Raw genomic sequence first — 27,977 nt, 5'->3', positions numbered from 1 at the left:
TGTCCAAAGCAGGAGGCAGGTTGAGTTGTGCCAATGTGGCACAAAACCACATAAGAGCCTTGATACAAAAACCAATAGCACCCTGTTGGATTTCCATAGTAAAATAAAATTACAAGCCCAGTGTTGTGTCAACAGAAGACGATACAAAACATCTCAGCATCCACCAGGAAAGGAGTAAAACACAGTATAATGCGTGCAGAAATATACAGAGAGCACTTGCACTAGTATAAAAATATCCACAGTCCTCAGACAAATGTGAATCGGTACAAAATAATTCCAAGAACATGTTTACAAAAGGACATGTTAATATAAAACAGTAAAACCACGTTGCCCCCTCTCCCAGCCTCATGCACAGCACACACAGACAGTCCATGGAAGGGTGACAGGAACTGGGAATGAGCACAGCCCTGACTTGCCATTTGACCTTTTCAACCCACAGGCAATGCAGAAACACAAAACCAAAGGGGAAAATCCACCCTCGGGGATTTTAGAGCTTGTTCTTTCCCCAGCAGTTCTTTCCTGATCCTTCAGGACTCAGCATAGCAAGGAACCAGTGTGGGTAAGTGCTTGGTGGCCCTGGCAAGGTGGGGACAGCAGAGGGACAGAGGCTCAGCAAGGACAGGGGGTGTAAGGACCTCGAGAAGCAGCTGATCCCAACTCCCCCAGCCGTGAAATCCTTCAGCAAACAAACCAGCACCAAGATCCCACAGTCCCCATGGCTGCAGAGCAAACCCAGAGCGCCTCAGAAGTGGGAACAGCTTTGGAGAGCAGGTGGGGAAAGCAGGGCTGGGAAATGGAAGCCTGAGGTTGGGAGAAAGGGAGCTTGGCCAGGTTGGTGAGCTTTGCTTCAGACCATGCAAAAACCCTCCAGAGGGCTCTTCCTCCCCCCAGGACAGCTCCTGTCAGTCTGGGATGTCCCAAGTTCACTCTGCTCCTGCAGGACAAACGTTGGTCCAACCTTCAGCTCTCACAACTCAGCAGCTTCTCCTCCATGAAGGCAAAGCTTCACATTTTCGCCATCAGTGCAGATTTCTGTGCCTCCAGCCCAGGAGATGCCCAGCTGAGCCTGCAGCACACAGCGCAGGGATGGAGGAGCACGAGGAGGGGGCAAAGCATCCTTAAGGCCTCCAGGGTTTTGCTGACAGAGCCAAGGTGGCTTATTTGTGTCTCACAGCCTCAGAACTCGCCCTGCCCACGGGCACTCAGGTGCCAGCTGTCCATGCACACAGCATGCACCACCACCGAGGCTCTTTTTTGGCAGCTTGAAGTGGCCTCCTCCCAGCTCGTGAGCTCCTCGGTCACTCTCGGAGCTCTGCAGACACTCGCAGGTTTCCATAGAAACAGCACTTGAAAGCTCCATTAATTCTCCCCGTGGTCTTCTTCCACCCAGGCCACGATTTTCCCCTCCCAGCCGGGAATGATGTCATCATCATGGAATACCTGCAAAATAAAATGAGGGATTTCGGTCATGGCTGGAGTCTGGACACCCCTGCTCTGCAGAGTGAGGGGCATTAAATCAAATCCTAGCTCAGATTGCCCTAAACAGCCCAGGGAATATAGACATGGGAATGATGGCTGAGGTGTGAGTCCCTTTTTCAGGTTTTAGGTGAAAAACAGACCAGGCCTCTGTAACCAATAAATATCAGGATTATTACTGGCTTTTTTCTTTTTTTTTTTTGACAGAAAAGGTAAACTAAAGATAGGAAACACAGCTTTTCTGAGCCAGACTACAACCTCCAGCTGCTGCTGCTGGCTGACCCTTTGCCCTTGTCTTGATTAATTTGTGAAGCAAGAACTGTCCAAATAACCTGTAATGAATCCAATCCACACCAGTCTGAGCATGAACAGGGCTGCACTGGAGCACACAGAAATGATGCCACAAGAACAATTCTCTCTAAAAAACCTTTAAGAGAAAGTGAATACATTTTTAATACAGGGTCTCCCATTGCAGCAGGTTTTATAAAGCCCCCGGAAGGGCCAGGAGTGCAATTTGGATTTTTGTGGTGTCCCCTGAGCTGTGTCACAGACTGGCTGTGCCCAAGGGGCTCCGCAGCTCCCAGGCAGTCACAATCACATCCATGGAATTGCTCTAGCTGAGGATGAAAACATCGCATTTTAGCACAAGAGGAGCTTAATGTGCACCTGGCAAAACAGACAGTTTTGTTTGGGGAAAACATCTGATATTTCATTATTTTAAAAGTGAGGTGACCGCAGCCTCCAGGGCTGTGAGGTGACACTGATCCCAAAGCTCAGTCTCACACTTGCCTCCTCCTTCACTGTGCCAAACTCTGGATCCAGGGCTTTGAAGTGGTACCGGTGGGTTCCTTCCCGATCGATGGCTGCCTTGAAATCCTTCAGAGTCACTTCCCCTAACCTGCAGGGGAAATAAATACAAAAACAAAATAGAGAAACAAAGCTCAGGGACTATTTCAGATTTAATTCTCCACAGCCAATTGCATGAAATCCAGGGGCCAAGTTAACACACAGCAAACCTGTGCTGGCCGGGAGAATTCCCAGGAAATTTAAAAAATGTTTTTAGGGGCACAGGAGGGTCAGGAAGGCCCAGCCTCACCTCTTTGGTATGCTGACCATGAAGGGGGTGAGGGAGCGGTCGGTGAAGTACAACACTTTGGTGCAGGCACTGGTGCTCATCACAGGCGTGCTCTGGGAGTGAGGCAGCTCTGCAAAGCATCAACTCACTGATTATCATCCCTCAGCATCATTTCCCCTCCCCATTTCCCCATCCCAGCTGGCCAGGATGGATGGTGGTGTGTGTGGATTTTAATTTGCCCATTTGTGTTTCTCTCCCTGACCCCTGCCTTGTTTCCTGCTTTCCCCACAAGAGCTGAAGCAGAGCAACTGAGGGACTCCAATTTTAAGGCTCCTTTTATGCAGAAAATACCCTGGACACCTGGAAATGCAGTGTTAAAAAAGACTGTGGTGTTCTGTGGATGTGAAAGGCAGTAAACACTGGGCAGGGAACACTGTCCCCACTAGATGGTGCAAAGCAGCAGCAAAGCTGGGACAACTTCCCTTTTCCCAGCGATTGCCACGGTTATTAGTGCTGCAGCACTGCCCAAGTGGCCCAGAGTCCCATCGAGATGGTGCTCTGCAAACAAGCAGCCATAAATTTGTGTTCCCTTCCCTCTGCAGGGAGCTCTGATCCAGGGAAGGTCCCGTGCAGGTAAAGCTGGAAGAGGCAGATTCCCAAGGCGATTCTCCACCTGAGCAATGGATTTGGCAGCAGAAGGGTAAGATGTGCAAGGCACTTACTGGATTTGGGAGGCCACGAGTCCCTACACTCGTTGGTTGCTCTGCTTGCTGGTGATTTCCCCCGAACCTGGGGTGTTTGAAAGAACAAACCAAGTGTCACTTCCCACTCAGAGCCCTGCGGCTGCTGCGGGAGAGGCAGGAGCTGAGAGCCCTGGGAAGCCTTTACCCTCCTCTCCTGCCTCTTCTGCGTCTCCATGCGGTGCAGGCGCTCCATGAGGCTGGAGATTCCCTGCTCCAGGCTGTCGATGGTGTGGTGCTGGGGGTCGTGGCCACTGAAACTGTTCCTGAGGCTGCGCAGAGCATCCCGGACCAGCTGCAGGTCATTGGTCTGCCCAGGACAGCACGGGTGAGACCAGCCTGCTGCCTCCCCATCTAGACCCACAGGTCTCAGCAAATCAAAGGTTTCCAGGGTGTCTGGCTGGGAATGCACCCCTCAGGTGCACTTACCCCTCGGTGGGTGGCTGGAGCAGCTCCTTTTCCTGCTGTCTGGAGAAAGCCATTGCTCTGGGCACTGTGGCTGCTGTAAGCCATCACCTGGGCAGGGGAAGAGGTGGGTGCAACCAAGAGTGTGAGTGGCAGGACTGCCCCAAAAATCCCAATTTATGAGCTTCAAAGTGAGAGGGAATGAGAGCTTTCCACATCATGATGTAACTCCCATCCTCTCCCAGATAAAGACACTGCCTAAAGTGTGCAGGGAGTTCCTGGTCACAGCACAGACCTGATTCCTCACACAAAGGTGAAAAAAAATAGGCAGAGCCTGGCAGGAGCCTGCTGTGACATCAGAGGGCTCTGCAAGCTCTGGTGAGGACAGTCAGTGTTCAGGTGGCACTGTGCAGAGACAGGTTTTGGGGATGGCCTTTCCCAAATCTTCAATACTAGGGCCAGCAGGAAAAGGAGGAGGAAAACTGAGCTGTGGTCTAACCATTGCCAGTGTCAGAGCTGAAGCTGGAAGCTGAGAAAGTCTCTGGCTTTCCCTCACTGTTTCATCGCTGAGGATTCTGAGCCAAGAGGCTGAGCCAGAGTGCTCAGCACTGGGATTTTTGGCAGGTTGGGTGCTCTGTGGGGTCTGCCTGCCTTGGTCAGGGCTCTGAGAGCGAGAAGGCAGAGCCAGACCCCTGAGGGATGAAGGGGAAGGTTTCTGGAGATAGGTGGCTACAAGGTGCTGGACAAACCTCCCCCACGTGTGGAGCAAGGCTCCCATACCTCCTCAGCTTCTCTCTTCATGCAGTGAGCCAGCAGGGCCTCCTTGTGCTCCAGCTCTCGCTCCAAATCCACCTGTGCAGGTGGAGCAGAGGAGTCACCACCACTGAGCCACCCAGAGCAGCTCCCAGTGCAGCCCAGCCGCTCCCTACCTGCTGGTAGTTTGCCTCGGAGAGCTGCCTGAGCATTTCATCCAGCTTGCTCTGGTGCTGCTGCAGGTGCCGATCCTTCTGGCACAGCTCCTTCTGCAACACAGGGATCCAGGCAATCAGCAGGGTTGTGAGGGAGGCTCAGACATCTTCCCATGGCAGGGAAAATCTGTCATCGGCCAGGATTGGGTGACTTGCACAGGGTGTGCTTGGCCAGGTGTTAGAGCTGAGTGTCAGAGCTTTTGTTTGACAAGACCAATCAGGTTTTTATTGCCCAGAGTCCCCTCGGCCAAAGATCCACTGCTGAGGCCACACAGCTGTCCCAGAGGACACAGATTCCTGAGGGATCTGAGGACAACCAGGTCACCCAACTCCTCTGCACAAGTGTTGGGCACTCAGCAGCCACCACCGAAAGCCACAACAATAAAAGGTCTGTAAGAAGCTTTGGTGGGAATGCAAAGAAAATCTCACTAAACTCCTCCTGCAACTCATTCCCAGGGGTGTTTGCTTCAGCAATCCCATTCCCAAAACTGAAAACCACCCAAAGCCCCAGAGAAGAGAAGAGTTTCCATTACTTTGTATTCTGCCAGGAGCCGGTTTCTCTCTTCAACCTTCCTCTGGAGGTCAGCCTGCAGGAATAACATCCAGCTGTGAAGCAGATATTCCCAGAGGTGAAAACCTCTGCCCCTTGTGCTAAAGGGTGACCAAATACCTGCAGAGGTCAAAGGAGCTGCTGTTTAGGGTGGCAGCCTTTGGACAGAGACTCTGCCCAGGGCAGGTGCCACCTGCTAACCCTGGGAGTGAGGAGGGACAAATGCAGCAGCACTGAAACCACCAGGGAAAACCTCTCCCTGTTGCAGCTGGAGGTCCTGGAGGACAGGAAGTGGGAGTGAAGGTCAGGAATCTCCAGCCTCACAGCTGGCCGGCAGACTGTGAGCAGCCTGTGCTGTTCAGAGGCCTTTGGCTGCTTGTTCACTATCCCACGACCCCAAAATCCCCTCTGCAAGCACCCCTGGGGCCACCAACCTCCTGCCCAAACCGCCCCAGCAGCTGCGACTCACGTTCTGGTTGTGCAGCTCCTCCTTGTCCATGTTGGCTCTCAGCAGCTCCTGCTTGAGCTGCAGGACAGCAGCATCCTGCTGGATCAGCCTCTGCTGCAGAGCATCCTAGGGAGAGGGGATCTCTGCAGGGAGGGCAGGAGGGCAGGGAGCTTCCCTGAGGAGCCAAACACTCTGGGGCCACTCAGGGCTGAGCTGCTGCTGCTCTGCCCTCCTGCCTCTCTCTTACCCAAAGCTGATTTCCCTGTTAACATTTTGGCCACCAGGACAGAGGGATTTCTCTGCTTCAACCTAAGTTTCCCACTCCAGAAGTGATGGACGTTGGATCTTACGGAGGGAAGAGCTCTGGAGGGCGTGCAGTGCCCTGCAGCTCCTGATCCAGAGGGCACAGAGAGGCCAACGTCAGCCCAGGACACGAGGAGCCTTAAGCCCCGAGTGTGACCCAGTTGTGCAGTGAAATCCTCTCTGCACAGGCCAAAGGCAGCACTAATTCTGCACCTTTCACTCACCCAGGGCCCTGAGCTCCACCTTGGACAGCTACTGCTGTTGGCTGCCTTCTGACAGGCAGCTCTAGAAATCCCTCTGTCAGGAGGAGATTAGCAGAGTTCACCACTCCAGACACTCAAACAGAGCAGGTTCTGGGCAGGACAGGGAGACCTCAGGGTGTTTTTCCTGTGCTGTCAGGAATGAGTTCAGTGGGCCAATGCTACTGAGTGTGAACCCCGGGAGAGGAGGGAATAAAAGAGCCATGAGAATGAAGCAAGCAATTTATGCCTCACTTTTTTCAGGAGAAACAGAGGGGGAAAAAACCCCAAAATAGGGGATATTTGACCACAATCCTACAGACAGAGCAGAAACTGGGAAACCCAGCTCCTTGTACCTGCCTAAAAATTCAGAAATAAACCACAGTTTATTTCTGTTTTATCACAGAGTTTATCACACAAGCCTCTCAGTACTCCTCCTTACACAATCTGAGATTCCTCAAATCTGCTTGCTGCTGGCCCTGCTCATCTAAAGCACCACTGTTTATTTTTGATGAAATGTCCCTTTGCTCACCTTTATTCCCTGGAGGTTCCGAGCTTCTTGTTTGTATTTCAGCAGCTCCTTCTGCAAATGCAACACAATTGGGTTAAAAGGCACCTTGTCACCCCTTCAGAGCCAACCAGAGTTGGTGTTTTCTGCTGCAGGAGAAAGCACAGCCCACCTTTTCCCACAGATCCAAGAGCAAGACAGGTCCTGAGCTATTTTAATTAATTACAAACATGCCAAAGGCTGTTTTGAAAGTCCTGAGGAAAAATATTTTTGCCCAGTCCCCTAAATGTGTCCTTCAGGGCAACAACAAACACTTCTCCCATCATCCAAACCTCTAGAGCTGGAGCCCTAACAGAATATTTCCCATTTCATCCATCATGTTGTCCATCCTGGGCCATTCCCACCCCATTTCCCCTCCAAAAAATCAAGCAAAACAATCTCCAAAACCTCTCTTTCCCCTCCATCTGTCACTCTCTAACCTTTAGATCTTGATTTTCTTCCACACTCTGGTCCAGACGGCTCCGGATGATGATCTGAATGCAAAATATTAGTGTTGTTATTGTGCAGCAGGGGCAGGGCAGTGCAAAGGGCAGGGAAATTTGGGAACAGGAATGTGCTCACCAGCTGCTCCTCAGGGCAGGCTCCACGCTCAGAAAGCTCAAAGGAGCCTTCCTGCTCATCCTCAGGTAAAGACCCATTGAGCAGCAAAGCCTGGGGAGAGAAAGGAGGGAAAAAAAAATCTCCTTTTTAGAGATTTCAAAGGGAATTGGTGAGGTGAAGCTCTGGCCAGCAGTCACTCCTATCAGCAGTGCCCAGCCAGCTTCATTTCCCATTTCCACTGATTTATTCCTCTCAAAAATGAGTGGGTTTTTGCAGGAATGACCAAGAAGATTTATCCCCTGACACAGCTCTCCCAGGGGTCTGTCAGCCCATGCTCTTCCCCACAGAAAGAACCAAACAAGGACAACTCTGCTTTCCAGGGAGTGAAGCCTCAGCTTCAGCACCTTATAGGGTGTGTGTGCATCACATCCCCAATATTTCAACCCAACTCTCACCAACTAGAGCCTCTTAATTATTGAGCAACAGGAGGAAAATCGATGAACCAAATCCAATTTCCTGCCTGGCCACTTCAGTTGCCTCTCCTCACTCCCTGGGGATGAGGAGGCAGCAATGCCAGTCCTTCCTCTCCCTGCTCCCAGTGGGCACAAAACTCAGCCAGATTTTACCAGTGAACCAAGGAATTTTTTTTTTTTGGTGACTCTTTTGTGTCCTGCCCATTGTCCCCGGGGAAAGTGCCCGCCCAGCTGCCTGTGCTCCTCACACAATCTCTGCTTTGTTTACTGCCACATAAATATTTACAATTCCGAGCCACTATGGTTCCCAGCACAAACAGAAAGGGATATTCCTGAGAGAGTTCAGTGCCTTCACCATATGGATCAGGGGCTCTATTGCCCAGGCAGAGCCAAACCCACACTGGGCTGAGGGGCAGGAGGGGAAGCAAGGGTGAGGTCCCACAAATAAATAATCGTGGGGAGAAGGAGCCAAATATGAAGGTTCAGCCAAGCTCTTGGAATGGCTGATGCAGGACTGGGTGACCCTGGAAAGAAACACTGTCTGAGATGAAAAACCTCTCACCTGCAAACCCGAAATCATCTTTTTCGCCTCCTCCATTTCCTTTTCCAGGTGGTCCTGCTGCTCCAAAAGCTGCTCCTCCCATGAGTTCTCCAGGTAGGAGCCAGAGTTCCCTGCCTGCCACTCGGGCTGGAAGTGAGAGTCAGTCTCTTCTGCAAGAGAGAGGAGCTGGCTGTGCTCAGGGCAGCCTGGGAAGGACTTGCACCACAAGGAAGTGGCTACAGGTGGGACAGCTGGCCTGATCCCAAGGATTTGTGCCTCATCCCTCAGGCAAACTGAATTTTCCTCCACACACTTTATCCCAGATACCTTTGCTGCAGCAGATTCAGGGAGGTTTCCCAGCACAGCCATGGGGACAGTGTGTGTGACAGAGGGAGCAAAGCACCTGTGGGCTTTGCAGAGCATCCCTGAGGGTCAGAGGTGACCCAAGGACACACTGGAGGCAGCACTGAACAATTCCAGCCCCTGGGGAGCTTGTCAGTGAGTTTATCACAGAGTCCCAGTGCTTTACCTGTTTTAGTCTCTGTTTCTTCAGCCTGGAGGATCACAAGTCTTTCCTTCTCCTCTGAGGGGGCTACAGTGGAGTCACTCTTTGTGCTGTGGACAGGGCTGGGTGAGGTCAGACTGCAGAGCAAGGAGAGAACAGTTCTTTTAGATCAAGGTGATGTTGATCAGCACTGATTTTTCACAAGCATTTCTCCACATTCACTTTTAGCTAAGAATTATCTGCATCCTAGAGAAACCTTCAACAAACCAAACTGGGTGTGTAATTTTTTTATTTCAGACTCTCACACGGGGGTAGGACCACTCAGAAGTAATTCACTGCCAGCCTTCTGCTGGACAAAAAGCCACTTTGCCTTCATCTCTCACTCCAGAGCTTTCAGAAGAAACACTTCAACTTGAAATCCCAATATTTTTGAGAGTCAGATTCCACTCACTCATCTTCTCCAACTAAAACTTCTTGGAAAGGGCCCACAGATTTTCTCAGGAGCTATCTCAGCCGACTGGGAGCTTCAAGCAATCTTTTTCTCAGAAATTCTTCCTGAGTGCATCACCCAGACAACATCAAAAGGTGGCTGAAGCTCACTGACCCATTCAATGTACCCCGAAAGTCGCAGGAATTAAATCCTCACAAGTGCGGGCAGGAGTTAATTTTTCATTCTCCCCCAACACAGAAACAAAGGGCAGAGAACAAAAAAGAAAAAACAGTGTGGAAATAATAGAATAGGTTTAGAAAAAGAAGAGGCTTCAGCAGCTCCCTCCCTGCATCTTCCCAGCACTGCTGCTCTGTCTCCCACAGCTCCCACAGAATGGGAAAAGCCCTGCAATACAGATGGAAATGACTTGCTGCTCCTGCCTGCCCCACTCCCACGGCCAGGGCAAGCCTCTCCTCATTTAAATCACAGCCCTGAGTCCAGCTTTTTGGGGTCCAGACTTCCCCCATGTCAAAGGGAAGTTAAAGAATAAGCATTTTCCCATAGAAATGTCCAGCAGGGACAGCACCTGTCCTTTCAGGTGTGGGCATGATGCTTAGAGAGATCCAGACCACTTGGCTTTGCTCCAAGATTTACCTCCAGGAGTTCCAAACCCATCACAGCAGTCCCTCATCAGGAATATTTTTTCTATAAAATTTGTAATCAGCGCCCTGTTCCTGCTTGTGGGGCCATAAAATTCCCTTTTTTTTTTTTTTTTAATGATGTTTATGATTTGATTTGGCAGTTCTGCTGGGATTGCATTATGCAACAAGGGCCAGAGGAAAGGATGGAACTTTCACACAGCCCAGGTGCCAGCAGGAAGCCCAGCTGGTCTGACATGGCCAGCAGCTCCAGGAGGGATTGCACTTCCTTCTAGGAACAGAGCTCAGCTTTGCCTCCCTCATCTTCCCAGCCAATTCTCTCAAGCTGCTCTCACCCTAAGGCACTGCTGCTTCTCAGCCGTGCAAAAGCTGTCCCAGAAAAACACCACTGATGGGGGAGAAGGTGGTGAAACAGGGACTGGAAAGGACCAGCGGGATGGAAAACAAGGATTTGAGCCTGGAAATAACATTTCCTTCTTCCAAATGTGCTTCTCCCAGCGCTGGATCCACAGCCCAAAGCCAAGAGAAGGGACCTCAGGTGACAATAGGTCCCCACAGCACAGCAGCTCTACATTTCCTTAGGCATGCCACATCCCCAGACCCTTCCCAGGGAGTTTTCCCATTCCAAAAGGCCACCCAGCATCCATAACCACCTCCCAAACACCCCAAGCAGTGGCACAGCCAGAGGCAGCTGAAGCAGCAGCACAGGTCAGGCTGCTTCATGCATCACCAAATTAATGCTGCAAACACTTCCACAGGTCCTGTATCAGTCCAACCCATCGGAGTGTGAAATACCCACTGATGCAATTCCTTCAAAAGTACACAACAATTCACGGGGAAGGCATGCAGAAATGAGGGCTGGGAAATGAAAGCTTTCCAAGAGAGGTTTATGATGCAAACTGCTCCACTTTTATTCCTCTCACCACTTGGTTCCTTAACCCACATCCTGCCTCCCCCGAGTCCCAGATCCTCCAGCACAGCACAGCCAAGGCTTTAGGGCAGCAAACCTCAGCGCTGCCTGAATTCCCCCAGTTTTAATCAACATCCCTGCTGTTCCCAAGCACAATGGCAACAAGCGCTCACCATTTGACCTGCTTCCCTCCCATGATCCCACTTGAGCCTCTCTGCTCACAGAATCCTGGTCCCGGGGAGCCGCAGGATCCCAGCTCCAGGCATCCCTCCTTCCCTTCACCTGCTCAGCTCGCCGCACAGAGGTCGCCAGCTCCTCTCAAACTACTGGAGGAAGGTTTGCAAGCCAGCCTGCTGAGCAGATTCCCAGCAGAGACAGCACACGGGGGAAAAAAATTTAAAAAAATAAAATAAAAAACAACTCAGGGTCTTCGCTGGCTGCGAGGCAAATCCGCAGCCTCCAGCAATGGGTTGGATTCCGGAGTCAGGGAATTCTGCAGCCCGGCTTCGGCTCCTGCTGCTTTTCCTCGCGGGTTATTTGTCTCCTGCTGCTGCTGCTGCTGCTGCATTTTCGGTCAGCTAGCTGCACAGCCGGCTGTTCTCATCCCGGGGTGCTTCTCATGCCGCGCTGCCCTCCCTGGGCTGCCGAGCATCTGCGAGGAGCAGGGGAAGGAGCTCTTCCAGGGGGATTGGGACCTTCCCAGGCTGCTCTGGCAGCCCCAGGCACAGCTCCTCTCCCTCCTGCTGTCACACGGGCTGTGCCTTTCTCCGAGACGCCTGCCTCAGCGGTGGGGGATGGAATGCTGCTGGAAGGGGAGGGGAAAGGGAGAGGGGTGGGTGAGGGGCTCGGCGGCATGGGAATCATCTGATTTTGGCAAATTTTTCCATGAATCATTTCGGCTGCCTGCGCTTGTTGGAGCTGCCCGTGCCTGGGAATTGTGCGAGCTGCTGCAGGGCTGGGGATGCTGCCCTGGGACACCGCGCTGTGATGGAGGGGGTGGCTGCATTCATAACCACGTCTCTCACTAATTAAAAAAAAATTTAAAAATCGCGTTTCTCCCAGCCAGATCTCCTAACTGAGCTCAGCACGTTTCTCCCTGCGAGGAAAGGGGAATTATCTCGTTTTCATCGTGCAGGATTGTGTCAGCAGAGACACCCCCAGGAGCTGGAGGGGCAGAACTCCCTCGATTTTGGATCATTTCTGTAAAGATGTGAAGGGCATCTGAACCTCGCTGTGCTCTGCCCTATCGGCAATAATATCAGCGTTGCACCGTGGTCAGAGAATTCATGCCATTATGGGGAAGAAAAAATAAAAACCGATGCAAAATCATTTAGGATTTGCAGAGAAATTCTTGTTTACCACCAAAATATGAGCAAACAGCAGCCACCTGACAATCCCTGCTAGGGGACAAGAATACATAAAATATCGCAGCTCGCTGAACCTGGAGGATGGGAGCAGGATGTGGCACTCCTGAGCTCAGAGCCAAGCTCCTGTGACATTATCCATGCAGTGCTGCTGCCAAGAGCAGGATCTGACACCCCCTGGCAGGGCAGCCTCAAAAGCACACTGCTGACATCATGTGGAGGCTCAGCTCCAGCACTGCCTCCCCGGGAGCCCCACACTCCTCCAAATATCTATTTATAAACGTGCTCTCCATGACAGACAGCAAATTTGGGGGGATGAACACAAATTCAGATGGTTTTCCCCTCTGTTGGGCCGAGCCATCTTAATTTTCAGGTACACGGGGAATGGTTTGTGCCGTGGAGCAGAAAAATTGGCCTGAGAAACGCTGGGGAAATGTCCTGCCTGCTGAGAGGCTGTCAGTGGCAATCTGTCCTTGGCAAATGAGCTCCTCTCTCCCACACAAATTGGAGAGAGGCACTCAGGGAGCAGCCCAGGCAGGAGGAGAACATGGATTTGGGGCTCTCAGAGGGAACAGGGAACTCTGAACCAAACCCTGAGCTGAAGAGCTGCAGCTCCACCGTGCAGCTCTGCCCTCGGAGCTGCTCCAGATGAGATGAACTGGAGCAGAGCTCCATTTCCAGAGGGAGCTCCAGTGTGCTCAGTAACACACTTCCTGCTCCTCCAAGTGGTTTCTGGTTCTCTGGGGGAAAAGGGAGCAACTTCCCTTTACTATGAACCTCTCCATGCTGGATCAGCTCCCTCAGTGGAGCAGTTTTTCTTCAAAAGCCCTTTTTTCACACAAAATTACACAGAATCACCAGGCTGGAGAGACCTCCAAGATCACCAAGTCCAACCCATGCCCTAACACCACCTCACTGAGTGCCACATCCAATCTTTTTTTAAACACATCCAGGGATAACCATCCCTGACTCCCTAACCAACTCCCGACTTTTCCTGAAGTCTCTCTCCAATATCCATGAAAACAACAACAAAAAACTGCTTTACATTGATGCCTCATCCTCCAGAGCTGAGCAGGTTTCGGTGAGGAGAACAGGCACTTTGGGGAAGGCCAAAAGTCCCATCTTGGTGATGAAATCCCTTACCTGGCAGGGTGGCACTCGGAGGGCACGTTCTGCTGCCCCTCGTACTGCTGCACCAGCGCCCGCACGCTCCAGTAGGGATTCTCAATCTCCTCGTCCATGCTGCTGTTCCTGGAGGGAACAACCACAAAATCAGGGCAGCCTCGCCTGACTGCAGCAGGAATTCTGCTGTCTCCTAAAGGGAGGGGAGGGAAGCTAAGGGAAAGGAGGAAAGGTGGAAAAATGCTGATTTTTCTAGCAGGGATCCCCATGATCGTAGTCTTTTCAAGAAAAAACAGGCAAACAGGACTCGATGGTTTAAACTCATCCCTGATTTTGGGACTAGAAAACTCCAAAAGCTCTGGGAAGGCAAGGAAAAGAGCAGAATTTGCAAACAGCACAAGGCTTTCCTGAAGAACTCCAAGGCCTTTGCAAGGGAAACCTTTAACATTTCGTTTTTTCAACAAAATATGCCATTTCAGCCTCATTTCCAGGCTGTTCCAGAGGTGCTCCCTTGAGCCAATATCAAATGGGCAAATGACCTTCAGCTGTGTAAATGAAACCCTGCCCAGCCCCAGCACCTGGCTCTGTTAAATGTCGTTTCTATTATTGTTGTTGTCACCCACAAAGCACCTTTGGCAAGTGGCAAAGGGGAATTTCAGAATTTTCCCTTGTGTGATTCCTCCAGCATCCCCAGAACTCAGCACACAGCGCTGGGAGGAGCAGCAATGGAGGAGCCAGAATGGATTTGAACGACATCCTCAGTTCTGGAAATAAAGCTCCCAGATCTCTGCCCAGAATTGGGGTGAAAACCTGACTTTTGCCATGAGAACATCTCCAAGGAGACACCAAGGGCACCGAGGGGAACATGAGGCAGCACAGCTCCCTCTGCCTTGGCCATCACTGCCTGTTCTTTTCCAGGGACATAAAGAGAGCCCCAGCTGGGATTTTGCTCTAAAACCTGAACAGAACCTGGGATGGCAGTGCCAGCTCAGTGCCAGGTGAGTGAGGGCACCTTTTAGGTGTTTGTCTGCACAACAGGAGCTTCCTCACACCAGGAACTTTCAGGATAAATTGATTTTAATAATTTTAATTTTAATTTCAATTTCAATTTTAATTTTAATCCAACCCACTCTGACAGGAGCAGGGCAAAGCCCCTCACCTCTGCCTGTGCCTGAAGACATCCCGGCCGGACTGCTGGACATCCTGCCGGACATCAGCCAGGGCAGCCACAGCCCCCTGGGCCACAGCGGCGGCCGAGCGCGGCCGGAGGCTGCCCGGGGGTGCTGCCCAGCTCCTGCCCCCCGAGCCGGGGGTGTTGGCTCTGCCAGAGCCTGGCTTGAAGTGAGCAGCCAAGGCCAGGATCAGCCTCATGGTGGATTTCAGGTTGCCATCGACGATATCTGCAAAAGGAGACGTTGTGGTTGTTAGGGTGAAGCACTGCCGGAGCTGTGCTGCCCAACAAGGTGGAAACTCAGTTAAATTAAACCCAGCAGGGCTGTTCTGGTGCTGCAGGACACAACAGCACCAATCAGTTCAGTGCTCTGAGCAGCCCTGAGCCTCTCCTTTATGGCCATTTCCAGCCACCAACCCCGCAGTTAATTACTGCACACATCATTACTGAGTGCTCACTCAGGAGCAGAGCAGGTCTGAGCTCTAATCACTGAGTTTATTAGCAGAGAATTCCCTTTTTTTAAACACCAAAGACAGAACAGCCACGCATGGCAGCAAACTGTGCCATAGACTGCTTGCAGCACCTTGCAAATGTTAATTAATCATTTGTAATGATATCACATGAGGTATTTTCCAGCACACTGATGTCATGGCAAGGATCAGCCACCCTTTCAGGTCAAGATTTCCCAAAACAGTTTAGTCAGAGCCACTCGAAGCCCTGACTAAAGCCACAGACATGTGATTGTGTGTTGTGTCTCCTCCTCATTTCCAGGCCGTGGCTTCCAGTGAACCAGAAATATTTTTTCCATGTCTCATTTCACTCTAACAGGTTTATGTGTCCTTTTGGTGAAAGATTCAAAGTCTGTATCCCTCATCACACCATTCCCAGCTTCTGAGTGCTCAGCAGCAGGAAAAAAAGTCACTTTAACTTCTGTGCTTTGTGCATCTTTCAACCCAAAACCTTCTCCAGATCACAGGGGGAGAAAAACCCTGAATTCCCCCACAAACTGACACATTAATTTACTCCTGCATTACCAGTTTGATATAAAACAGAGCCAGAAAAAGGCTTTCAACTGCTAAAATCACCCCCAGGGCCACAAACCTTTAGCTGAGGTCTGGTGCATGCGGATCTTTCTCGAGGCCACAAACTGTAAGACTTTCTCCACATTTTCCCTCATCTCCTGCTGGCTGCTGGGGTTGACCTCGATGCCACTCAGCTTCTCACCAGCTGAAGGAAGGGAAAACTTGGATCAGAGGAGAGCTGAAGCACTCAGGACTCTCAGAGGCATTGCACCCCAATTCCCCATCCCCTGCCCAGGGAGAAGAGATTCCACCAGCAAACAGGTCACCCTTCCCAAAAAACCCTCCCTGACTCCCTGCCAGCCCTGTGGAGCTCCCCTGCCCTGCCAGCTTCCTCCCATCTGCTGGCACTGCCTCCAAACCATAAGGCCTTTAATGGAATTGCACTGATGATCTGCTTTATGATTGTTTTCTCCTCCTGCCATCTCCTCACCCCCAGGAACATCTGCCTGACAGCTGCCAGAGCCAGGGGGAAAACAGAGGCAGAGACTCAGGGAAAAACAGAGGCAGAGACTCAGGGAAAAACAGAGGCAGATGGCAGCACTGACCTACAATCTCGATGAGCAGGGCCAGGGTGACTCCATCCCGCAGGTCCTGCCGCAGGTCCTGCACTGGCTTCACTGCTGGCTTCTTCTTCAGCTGCGAGTTCACCCAGGCTACATATGCCTGCAGCTGTTGCTGGAGACAGAAAATGAAAGGTTTGCATGGCAGGGTGAGCTGCAGGGCTCTCGCTGTTGTCGCTGAGCTTCGCAGATCTCAGGGGTTTGCCCTTGGAAATAAACACCAAAGATCTCATCCCTGCCCAGGATGGGAAGAGGGAGCAGCACAGAACCCCTCAGCTGAGCAAAGAGCTTCTCCTTCCATCTGATGTGTGTTTGTGCCAAACCAGTGCACCCATCCCTCACTTTGGGGCCACACTTGGTTCACTCAGTGTCCCATCCGAGCTATTTTCACACCAAGAAAGCAGAAAACCCACGATGAGTGAGCCAAGAGCCCTGAATTATTGCCCACTAAGCTATTCCAGGACAACCCGGGGAGATTTCCTGGAAGAGACAAGAGCCTCCCTTGTACCACTCCCAGCGTGGCTCGTTTGGAGCAGTTGTACATCTCCCCCACGCCCTGGGAGCTGCCTCAGCACTTCCAATGGCCCAGTTTCTATTCCTGCACGCAGAAAAGCTGCCTTGGACCCTGGCAGCAAGGAGCAGAGCCTTTCCTGCAGCTCGTGAGGGATGCTGTGTGTGGGAGAGAGCAGGGAAACTGAAAATGAGCCTCCTGGTCAGTGTGAGAGGGCAGGGAAACTCAAACTTGTGTTTCTGGTTGAGGTAAAAGATCAGGGAAACTCAAACTCAGGCTCCTGCTCAGTGTGAGAGACCAAGGAAACTGAAAATCAGGCTGCTGGTCAGTGGGAGAGACCAGGGAGATTCAAACTCATGCTCCTGGTTGAGGTACAAGATCAGAGAAACTCAAACTCAGGTTCTTGGTCACTGTGAGAGACCAGAAAAACTGAAAATCAGGCTGCTGTTCAGTGGGAGAGGCCAGAGAAACTCAAACTTGTGTTCCTGCTCAGTGTGAGAGATCAGGGAAACTCAAACTCAGGTCCTTGGTCAGTGTGAAAAATCAGGGAAATTCAAACTCTCATTCCTGGTCACTGTGAGAGGCCAGGGAAACTCAAATTCATGTTCCTGGTTGGTGTCAGAGATGAGGGAAACTCAAATTCATGTTCCTGGTTGGTGTCAGAGATCAGGGAAACTCAAACTCATGTTCCTGGTCAGTGTCAGAGATGAGGGAAACTCAAACTCATGTTCCTGGTTGGTGTCAGAGATCAGGGAAACTCACCCTCAGGCTCCTGGTCAGCTTGAGGACCCATCTGGCACTAATGACCCCAAGGCCACGAGCAGATCCCAGTGACCTTTCCCTCTCCATCCCCCTCTCTGTCACACTTCCAGGGCTGCTGGAGAGGCTGCTGTGGGACATGGAGGGTAAACAAACTGATCCATTTATGGGATTACCTCCCTTTTCACTAAGCTTCCCATTATTGTGCCCATGCAGCAGCTTTTAAGCCCCCATTCCATATGATCTCAGCAGTGTCAGGCAGAGTTTATGCTTTTACAGCCCATCAAAGTCACAATCTGGTCACAGCTTCACTCTTAATTATCCTGACGTAGGAAATCCAACTTTAATCACACATGGCTCGGTCTGCTGGCTCAGAAAGGTGGCTGGACCTGTGTGCAGTGAGCTCTGCTCGCTCAGCACAGGCTGGGCACTGGCAGGGGACACAACTGAGGGGCTGCAGGGTGGGTTTGGGGAGAAAAGAAGCAAAAGTGGCAGATCTGATCCATCTCTGCTGGCCTGCCCTGGAGAGGACTCTGCAAGCTCTTCTCTGGCTGCAGTAATGCCCAGCCCTGGAAATCTTGATTTTCTACTTTTTCTAATAATTTTAGGAGCTGGCACTAATTCCACAAGGACCAGCCTACAGAAAATCTGCAGTTTCTGGAGGAGTCTCTCCCACTTCTGCCTCATTGAAAGGAAAAACCCTTTCACCAAGCACTTTGTTTTCTACTCTTTTTCTCAGAACATTCCTCGTGCATTCACAAGAATTTTTGGCAAGCTTTGAGTCTCTATCTCTTAAAAGCATGAGGAGGTTGACATTGTTATTATTAGGAAAAAAAAAAAAGCCATTCCCAAATCCCAGAGCAGTTACATTTTAAACAGTGAGTATTAAAAGGAGGCAATGGAATTGGGATGTCACCACGACAAAGGAATTTCCTAGCAGTGGCTGCTGTGATTCTGCAGACTTACACTTCATTAACAGACTTGGTTGGATGGTTTTGGGTTTATTTTTTCCATTAAACGTAAGATTTTCCTACAGAAGTTCAGACAGTTGGACTGAAGAGCATTTCCTAACTCTGTACCCAAAAACCTGGCAGACTGAGATTTCAGCAAAGCCCAGAAATGCAGGGAGGGAGTTGTCACTGACTGAACTCACCAAGGAAATACAGCAGACAGAAAAGTGACCTAAAAATGGAAAAGTGCTGTGAAATCTGAGGAGGGACAAAGCTCCCAAGGTGCTCAGCAGAACCCCAAGGGAATTTCTGAAGCTGGTGAGTCAAAAATGCTTCACTTCACCATCAGCTGGGGAGCAACGAGGACATTGTGGCCACAAGCAGAGGGCCTTGATCTACAGATTCAGACCTCCAAATCCACAGATTCACACCTCTAAATCCACAGATTCAGACCTCAAAAAGAAGTGGTAGATTTTTTATTTGACCCCCTCACCATTCCATTTGTTTCAAACCCCAACACAGCCCTAAACATTATCATAGCACCATGATTTACTGCTTGGATGGGCATCATTCCTGCTTCATCTATCCTGGAAAATACTCCAGGTTTTGTCTCCCAGGACAGGGAGGACAAAGGTTTGCTGGGATGTGTCCTGCCCTGAGAAGAGGAGCTCTTTCCATCCCATTCTATCCCATCCCATCCCATCCCATCCCACCACACAAAAATCCTCCTTGAGCCTTCATCTGCCCCCAGCACTGCCCCAAACCCACAGGTCCATCCCCACTTGGGGCTGCAGCCATCAAAACATCCACTCTCACACAGGTCCTGTTCCTTTTAGACAACAAGATCCCAAAAACAGAGGTCTGGGAACAAGCACAACCCATCTGGAGTGTTCCTCCTCCCCCTGCTCTTTGGTTTGAGCTCCTGCTCTGCCCAGGCTTAGAATTTTCAAGGCTCACACTGCTCTACTCCTCACCAACACTTCCTCCAAACCCAGAGTTTTTCCCAGGAAAACCAGCCTGGCGTGGGGTTTACTATACAGAACACACATTATTTGGGATTATGGTGGAGCTAAGCTTAATCCTGTTTACATTAACACAGCTTTGTGTTCCAAAAAAAGCCCCTTTTTTCTGGACCTTGCCATGGGAGAAGCAGCAACTTTACCAGGCAGATCTCTGTGGGATGTTTATCTCTTACTCTGGAAGACTTTGCAGGACAGGAGAGGATTCTAAAAGCAAGATTTTAGGGACTACAGGACTTCCCAACAGAGTTCCATGGGCAAAGGACAGGTTGGGACATTCCAGATGTCCCTGTTTGAGTAGGGACAGCTCAGGGCAGGATTGCCCTTTGGGTCATTCACTGCCCTGGAGAGAGGACTCAGACCTGTGGAAATCAGGAGGTAATTTTGTGTTTCCCATTGATAGGATAAAAATGCCCTTCCAGGGACACCACATTTTTCTGAGCAGCTCCAAACCCTTCTGGATAATTACAGTTAATTGCATCACAGGCTGTCCTGCCCAGCTCTGGGGTGCCAGGTGAAGGTGTCCTTGCTGCTCTCATTTCTCCACTGCAGCTCCCACCAGCTGCTCAGGGCTCACATTTCTCCATCCATCCATCATCCACCCATCATCCATCCATCCATCCATCATCCATCAATCCATCATCCATCATCATTCCATGAACCATAACTGGATCACCACCCTGGATGTGCTACTCTGCCCTTCATTATCAGTCCCAGCTTTATTCCACTGTGTGAGGTTAATTTTCACCTCTCTGAGATTAAAATATTGCATATTTTGCTGTTGAACAAATGGAGAAAATCGGGGTTTTTTTAGCCAGGAGGGTCTGCCCTCCTCACTCTCATTTTTCAGTAGATCCTGTAACACTCTCTGCTTCCAGAAACAGATCCTTTCTCGACATTAACATGATCAGTTTGAATCCATCCTTATCACTGAGGGAATCCTGCTGGAATGGTGCTTTTGAGGCTCTTGGCCCTCATTTCCCATTTTCCAAGCCCCAGGTCTAGCAAGGTCAGCAAGCAGAGCCCTCGTGCTGCTCTGCTGCTCCCAGGATGAAAGGAATTCCCTGTTTCTCCCTCCCTGAGCACTGAACCAAAGGTCTGCAGCAGCCTAATTGCATCAGGATGTGGTGGCTGAGGGCCTGGCTGATTTCTAAGCTTTCTGACATTACCTTAATTAGATGGGAACTGTAATTTTCCACCCAGCCTGCCTCCAGTTTGCTGATTTATTTTTGTTATTGTTCAAGGAGGCCTTTGTAGAGGCAGAAAACACAAACTCCCAAGCGAAGAAAATTATTCTCTCTGCTCTCCAAGCCAGCAGAGGATATTTTTTTGTCTCTCAGAGTTGATGCTTGGATGTGATTCAGGCTTTTCAATGTATTGAGATGCATCCAGCAGTGAAAACCACCCAGTTATGACCACGGTGATGCCAGAATGACCAGCAACACCCTCAGGAGTTCTCCTTCACAACACTCCTAATTTGAAGCACGAGGTGTTGATTTCCAGCATTCCCAGCTCTCCAGCAGGACATGGAATTTTTGACTGTGAAGTTTTCCACACGTTTCTCAGTCCTTTGGTCATTGACAGGAAGAGCTGAGGTGTAAACAGCAAGGTCCAATTCCATTCTAACTCCCTAAATGATTTCTGCCACTTGGATTTTCACTTCTTGTGAAGCCAAGAACTGCCCTGACCCATTCCAGAGTCACCCAGCTTCTAGTGCAGGATGAAATAATCCCTGCCTGTGCCTAAATACATTAGTATTTTATTAATTTTGTGCTGTGAAGGGGCTGAGTAATGCGACAGTGAGATCCTGAAGCAGCAGCACCACTCACATTATGTTCATTTGGTGTTCAAAGCCCTTTTCCCACCCCGGCAGTATTTCCATGCCAGTTACAGGCAAAAAAATAAAGGCAAAAACTGGCAAAAAGCTGAGCTTTGAGTGCAAACTGGCAGGGCTTTGGAGCAGATGATTCAGCCTGAGTTATCAAACGGTTGCACTGCACCCAAACAAAGTCTAAGGTCTGTCAGAACACTGAGATGCTGCGGGGAAGAAAAGGAGCTTTGTTCCTTCTTTAGCAGGATCCACCCCAGGCAGGGAGAGGCAGCTCTGTGAGGAGCCTGAGCTCCTCAGGACTGAGAAATCCGCAGGCAGGAACTTTGCTGCGGGGAAGAAACACCCAGAGAGGCTCCCTGGGCCGGGATGAAAGGCACTGAAGGCACATTCAGGACACAATTTTGAGTTCCCTCTGCCCGTGGCGGCCTCTTCACCTCTCCAAGCCTCACTTTTTACCCATCAAGCAGCTGGAATAACCTTCATATTCCTGGTGAAAAGTTGGGAAACGAGAAATCCCTGAGTGTTGTGTGCCAATGCTCTGTGCAGACAGCCTGCCAAGGGACAGCCTGGCTTAGCCATCGGGGCAGGGATTGAACCCCAACGGCTCCACCCTAATCCTATAGAGCAGCAAATACATCCTTCCCTTCTGACAAGTCCCATTGCTGGCCAGCCACGAGATTTTGGGGGAAAACTGATGAGAATTCCTTGCTAGAGCGGGGAATCATCGGCTGAAGCACATCTGGGGGTAAATCCAGATGTGGGGAGCCCCAGCTGTGCTTTCTGGGGTTTCAGGGCAGCAGCTGCCCAGTCAGCTCACACAGCTGGAAAAGCTCTTCAGCTCCAGCCAGCAGCCCGTGGCTCTGCCAGGGTGCAGGAGGTGTGAAACACTGCCAGCCTCACCCCAAAACAAATCTGGGCTGGAAAAAAAACAGCAGCAGCTCTCCAGAGGTTGGGAAACACGGAGGGATTCACTGCTGTGGGGAGCACTGGGGCTGAGCAGGATGAGGGAGCCAGAAGTCAAAACAGCTCTCCATGGTGAATCCTATTAATCCTATAAATAGCCCTGACTGCAGGGAGAGGGTGAGTGTGAGTTCCTTGTGCTGAGATCACGGCAGCAGAGAGCTTTTTGTCACACAGCAGACCTTCCCCGAGGGGAGCAGAGCCAGGGCTGGGCCATGCTGCCAGAAAATAACCCCAAACAGAGAAACTAGCCAAAATCAACCCAAATCTAACCCCAGAGTGAGGATTCATATCCCACAGGTAGGATGGCACCTCATCACCTCAACTCCACCGAAGGATGTGGCAAAAAAGGGTGAAGAAGAAAGGCTGTATGTGTGGGAAATGCAGGAATTAGCCACTCAGCTAACCAGGGAAAATATTCCACGTGGGAAATTCAGGGATTACCCACTCTGCTGAGAAAAACACTCCAGCAAGCCCTCAGTGAGAGGACAGGGACAGCCAGGACAGAACACAGCCCTGCCTGCCCTGCAGCACTTCCTGCCTGCACAGTTCTCACCTCCAAAACGGGGAGAGGTTTCCCCTCGTGGGCAGAGCCTTGGTGGTAACCCTGCAGTTCACTTTGGTGGCAGACCTTCCTTTCCAAACAACCTCTGCTTGTGCTCTTAAAATCTCCCCGTCCTCTCTGGAACAAACTGTTTGTTCAACATCATCTCGGGGGGTAAAAAAAATAATTATTTAAAATTACTCACTGCACCCAAGCAGCCACATAATGAAGCTTGCCAGAGGAAATGATCCCCCAGCTCGAAAAAGAGAAGGTGTGCTATTGTTAAAAAGCAGGCTGGGAGCTGCCAGGCCCATTTCTGACACATTTCTCTGCGCCCCATCTGTTGTGAAGAGCTGACAGAAGCGTCAGCACATAAATAAACTGCATTTCCCCGAGGAGGGAGAACAGGCTGAGGCCACATGGACAGAGCCACCGCAGATGAGACCCCACTGTGTGGCTCCCTTTCATTATAAACTCCTGCTTTTAGCAGCCACACGTCCCCAGGGCAGCGTCCAGCTGTGGGATGGAATTATTTATGTGCCTGGGAGCAGCAGAAATCCCAAAAACCAGCAGGGAAACACCTTCAAGGCCATTAATGAGGGGGACACAGGAGCTGCTGATGCCCTCGGGGGACTTTGCTGCCTCTAGACATCAAACAAAACCATCCTGCTTCAGATGTCTGCAGGTGACAGAGCCCGTGAGGCTTGTGGCTCTGAAAGGGAAGGGGGAAAAGGGAAATAAACTGGTCTGAAGTGATAATTTGGGCATTTAGGGGCCCCTTGAGCAGGCTGGGATTTCTTGCATGGCAGAGAAAGCACCAGTCCAGCGTGAGCTGTGAGGCAGAGCAGGCAGGAGCTGCAGAAGGGACAATGGTGATGCCTTCTCCAGCACTAATTAGGGCGTAATTGGGCGGCTGAGGTGGCCTCAGTCACAAGGGATGGAGAGAGGGAGAGAAAAGGAGGCGAGGGAACAAAAGGAACTTTGCTGTGGTCGCTTGGCTGTGCTGGGTTTGGTCACCAGGCTGTGCTGGGTTTGGTCACCAGGCTGTGCTGGGTTTGGTCACCAGGCTGTGCTGGGTTTGGTCACCAGGCTCAGCTGGGTTTGGTCACCAGGCTCAGCTGGGTTTGGTCACCAGGCTGAGCTGGGTTTGGTCACCAGGCTGAGCTGGGTTTGGTCACCAGGCTGAGCTGGGTTTGGTCACCAGGCTGAGCTGGGATCACACTGCAGGACACAGTTCCACATCGATATTTGGGTAAATAAACACCTGAACAGGTGGACAGGGATGGGAGGAGGCACAGCTGGGGATCACAGCAGCAGGAATGGAGTGACAGTGTTCCTCTCTCATTTCCAGTGCCTGCAGTGATGCACATCCTCGGCAGGTCACACCTTCTCCCCTCGCAAAACCGATTTCAGTTTTACTTTTGTTCTACTCTGCAGTGGGTGAGGAGGCAGAGAAATCCCACCAATCTGTTTTATGGTGGGAGAGACACACTTTTTCCCCAACTGAGCTCTCTGTGGGTCCAACCAGCCAGGATGAGGCACTGAACGGCTTTTGCTCCCATTATTAATTCCGTTATTAATTCCATTATTAGTTACTCCCAGCCCGTGCCTGAGGAGGATGTGCTGCCCTGGAGCACAGGAAGTGTTCGCCCGATCTAAACCAAGCCCTCGGGCGGCTAAAAAGGAGCCTGAAGCCTGCGGAGGAGGGGATGGAGCGATGAGAGCAGCCTCCGGCCGACGTGGAGCCGCCGGGCTCAGGTTTCAGCCCGGCTTGAGTTCCCTGCGAGCCCAGCAGGGATGTCCAGCACTCATTTTCTGTGGGGACAATATTCATTCTCAGCTCTGCGCGGCTGAGGAATCACCGAGCACTAAGCAAAATTAAGTTCTGCGCTCTGAGAAAGAATACAAGCCCCCCAGAGACAGACCCTGCGAGGAAATGAGAAATTAAACAGCAGCCACTCTCTGCTTCCAGCAAATCCCTCCCGGTTTGTCTTCCTTTTCAGCTCACAGGCAGCAGACCGAGGGCTGCCCCGGCATTACTGAGAGCATAAATATCCAACAAAACTCATTTTTGTGCCCCCTAAAGCGGGAGGTCCCCCTGCGCTCCCCACGCAGCCACGGGGTTCCCATCTCTGGAGTTTCTTGGTGCATCTCCTCATTTTACGATTCGTCAGCCTCCCAACAGCAGAATAAGCAAATAAAGAACGCTTTGAAAATTACATTTTTCCCGGCCAAGTTGAATTTCAGTTCCTTGGGGATTCAACTTATAGAAAAAGACGGGGGAAAAACCCAAGCCAGCTCTTTGTCAGCTTCTCCCACGAAATGTGAGTCTAGAAAGCAGATTTCCAACCGATGGGGAGAGGAGTTAATTTCACACAATAAACTTCTCCCCAGCCTCGCAGTTTGTATTATTTACTGGGACAGCGAGAAGAGCACAAACCCCCCGAGCTACACCGCGCTGCAAAACCACCACGAACTCCTCACCAAACTTCTGCCGAACCTCAGCCCTAAAATAAAACCAAAACCACCAAACCTCGCCGGTTCTCCCTCCTTTTCCGCACAACCCCACCCCGAGGAAGACGTGGCTTTACCTCGGTGAAGCCCTCCTGGAGAATATCCAGCAAACTGCCCCTGGCCAGGCAGGCGAGCATCATCCCGGGGGGCTCAGGGGGGCTCAGGGGGTGCCGGGCAGCTCTGCGGGGCTCCTCTCGCTGCTCTTCCTGCCGAGCACAAAGGCTGGGAGCTCATGGGGCAGCTCGCTCATGGTCCCATCTGTGCAGCCCGGGCAGAGTTGAGCCCCGGCGCGGCTCGCATTGGGCATGCTCGGCGGGAGGAGGAGGAGGAGGAGGGAGCGAGGATGTCACTCGGTTGCCAAGGCGACGCCGCGGCTTTACGAGATGCAGGCGCGGGGAAAACATCTGAAACACATTTCCAGCCGGTGCGGAGCGCAAAGAAACCCCCAAAGCCGCTGGGGGAGTGGGATTTTTCAGAGAGAGCTTGGCGTGCAGCGGGGCTGGTAGGGAGGAGGAGGAGGAGGAGGAGGAGGAGGGCAGGGAGGTGATGCATCCTCCTTTCCTCTTTTCCTCCTTTCCTCCTTTCCTCTTTTCCTCTTTTCCTCCTTTCCTCCTTTCCTCTTTTCCTCTTTTCCTCCTTTCCTCTTTTCCTCCTTCCCTCCTTTCCTCCTTTCCTCCCTTCCTCCTCCTCGCACGGGGAGGAAAGCACAGAGAAAAGATCACTCTGCAGCCACAGGAAGCTGCAAACCACGCCACGGCAGCTGGAAGGTTTGCACGTTTGAATATTGCGTTTTTCAATGAAAAAAAACCCACCAAAAAAAGCCCCGACAGAAAGCGTTCGAACAATTAAATACAAACCGCAGGTGGTTTTCTAAATCAGTAAGTGCACCCGTCACAGAAATAGGTATCAAATATCTCCGGGCAGCCTCTCGAAGGTGGTATCACCTTACAGGAAGTAGGGAAAAGGGGGAAAAGAAAAAAGGGGGAAAAGAAAAAAGGAAAATGAAAGCAGAATGGGTGAAAACCTCTCCAGTCAGGGGCTCTGCCTGCCAGGCACAGAGCAGCACTGACCCTGGTGCTTTCAGGTTGCTGAATACATTTCTAAGTGTGAGATAAATCTAAAAACAAATACTTTTTCCTGCCTAAATGTTGAAGCATCACGAGGAAAGATCAGTGGCATAATGTCACTGTTTTACTCTGTCACAACTAAAATACAGGGAGAGAAGCAACAGGTAATTTCCTTCTCTAATCACCCCAAAAGGAGTCAGTTCCCTCCTCTCCACTATTAAATTATTCACGTTTGCTCGCCCTGCTTTTCATAACTCCGTGGGAGTTGAGATTTTTGTGTTTTCATCGATTCTAATGCCACAACTGTTAAGCAAAACAACAGATTACAGCGAGGCTTTGCACAAAGCCTGGTAAGCTGGAGATGATGGGGGGTTGGCGCCCTGATCCCTTTGACTTTTGAGCTTCAAAATGCCATTAAATAAATATTTAACCCCATTTTTTAAAATGCAATCGAGTAGCTTATGCCCGTGCAATTCCAATAAAATCGTGTGGAGAAGCTAAATGGTTTCCCCACGAGACAGAAAGTGACCTAATTTTGAAGGAAAAACCAGCAAAACACACTCTGAGCTTTCACTGTGGACTGTCTGATGCTCTTCTATAGTAATAATTTATCGTATATATTTATATTTCTTACATTATATATATTTATTAACCAGTTTTTACCTAATAAATACACATTCATGAGAGATTTGTGACATAACAGGAAAGGATGCTGAGGTGGTGGAGATTTTTGGGTCAGCCAGGAAGAGCTGGGATTGAAGTCTGGCATGCAGGGGTTACCTTTCATCCCATCTCCCCCCTGCAGAGCCCCAGCACAGCACAGCAAAGGCAAAATGTTCTCCTTTTCCCTGCCAGGCTCAGGTACAGCTCTGCTCAGAGATTTTCTCATCAAAGATTTGATTTCTTATCTCTGGAAGAGCTGCCTGAATGCCGGGGAACAGCAATCAGGCATGCTGAGCCATTCTTCTGGCCATTGTGGGGACACCGATGGGTCTGGGGTGGCTGTGTGGGCCAAAAATAACTTTTCAGGATTAAATTCTACTTCTCCCTTTTGTGTTTCACTCAACACATTTCACTCATTTCCAGCTGCTTGCGGCAGGGATTGTATTTTCCTGTCACTTTTACACAATTGGTTAAATTGCCTTTCAGCTGCAAGAAGCCAATTTCAAAAAGCCTCTCGCTAACAGGAGCGACGCTTCAGCATTCTCCCTGAATTTTCCCGAGGGAATCATCTCCCCAGTGATTCCAAAACCATCAGTGGTGTCCCCAGCAGCTGCTCCTGCGGTGGGTGACCTCCGGCCGGAGCCCACAGGGTGGTGGCAGTTCTGTTGGTGGCATTGCCATCTCCTGGCCACTTCCAGCATGACCCCAACCCCTGCCCTCGCACAGGTTTTGCCACTAAAATTATGGCTGGGGGATGAAAACAAGCGAGGCTGGTTCGGGAATTCGGCTGTGGGGTTTGTGGGGCAGTGAGAGCAGCAATGACCCTAAGAGCTGCTTAAAGCCATTTGTGTCACCGACCCCAAACGCCTCGTGAAGCACCCAAAAGGGACAGAAAGGACACAGAAAGGGCTGCTGGGAACTCACAGAGGGCGCAGGAGGCGGCGGGGGGTGACAGGGCACCGTGTCCATCAGAGTCCCCATGCTGCAGGTCACAGATCCCAGCGCTCCTGGAACCTGAGGGGAAAGGAAA

At 50.9% G+C, this 27,977-nt stretch overlaps 1 protein-coding gene across 2 annotated transcripts; it reads right to left on the bottom strand.

Moving 5' to 3' along the window:
* Positions 1–168: 168 nt before the first annotated feature.
* DIXDC1 (DIX domain containing 1) lies at positions 169–27,977 on the bottom strand. 2 transcript variants are annotated; one of them, XM_085081576.1, is made up of 20 exons: positions 27,872–27,977; positions 16,115–16,244; positions 15,589–15,714; positions 14,476–14,716; positions 13,338–13,445; positions 8,856–8,968; positions 8,348–8,496; positions 7,334–7,423; positions 7,192–7,245; positions 6,737–6,787; positions 5,684–5,788; positions 5,198–5,251; positions 4,626–4,718; positions 4,477–4,548; positions 3,721–3,807; positions 3,440–3,601; positions 3,274–3,340; positions 2,573–2,681; positions 2,266–2,374; positions 169–1,440 (listed from the first exon to the last, which is right to left on the bottom strand). In XM_085081576.1, exons 1-20 carry the CDS (start codon positions 27,926–27,928, stop codon positions 1,360–1,362), a joined length of 2,058 nt encoding a protein of 685 aa, XP_084937702.1. In that variant the 5' UTR covers positions 27,929–27,977; the 3' UTR covers positions 169–1,359. The 2 variants fall into 2 exon arrangements, with proteins under 2 accessions (XP_084937702.1, XP_084937701.1); XM_085081575.1 differs by lacking the exon at positions 27,872–27,977 and adding an exon at positions 25,295–25,514.

The sequence above is a fragment of the Lichenostomus cassidix genome, chromosome 24 (assembly GCF_008360975.1).
Source record: "Lichenostomus cassidix isolate B80296 chromosome 24, HeHo_3.0, whole genome shotgun sequence".
NCBI classification, from domain to species: domain Eukaryota; kingdom Metazoa; phylum Chordata; class Aves; order Passeriformes; family Meliphagidae; genus Lichenostomus; species Lichenostomus cassidix.
Note: the sequence above shows the minus strand (reverse complement) of the source record. Positions and strands in the feature narration are given on the sequence as shown.

Coding starts and splice junctions, on each gene's coding strand:
- DIXDC1 (XM_085081575.1), bottom strand. CDS start 25,357: ATGATGCTCGCCTGCCTGGCCAGGGGCAGTTTGCTGGATATTCTCCAG. Junction 6,788..7,191: donor AAGAAAATCAAGATCTAAAG/GTTAGAGAGTGA, acceptor TTGCATTTGCAG/AAGGAGCTGCTGAAATACAA. Junction 5,789..6,736: donor GGAACCTCCAGGGAATAAAG/GTGAGCAAAGGG, acceptor CCCTCTCCCTAG/GATGCTCTGCAGCAGAGGCT.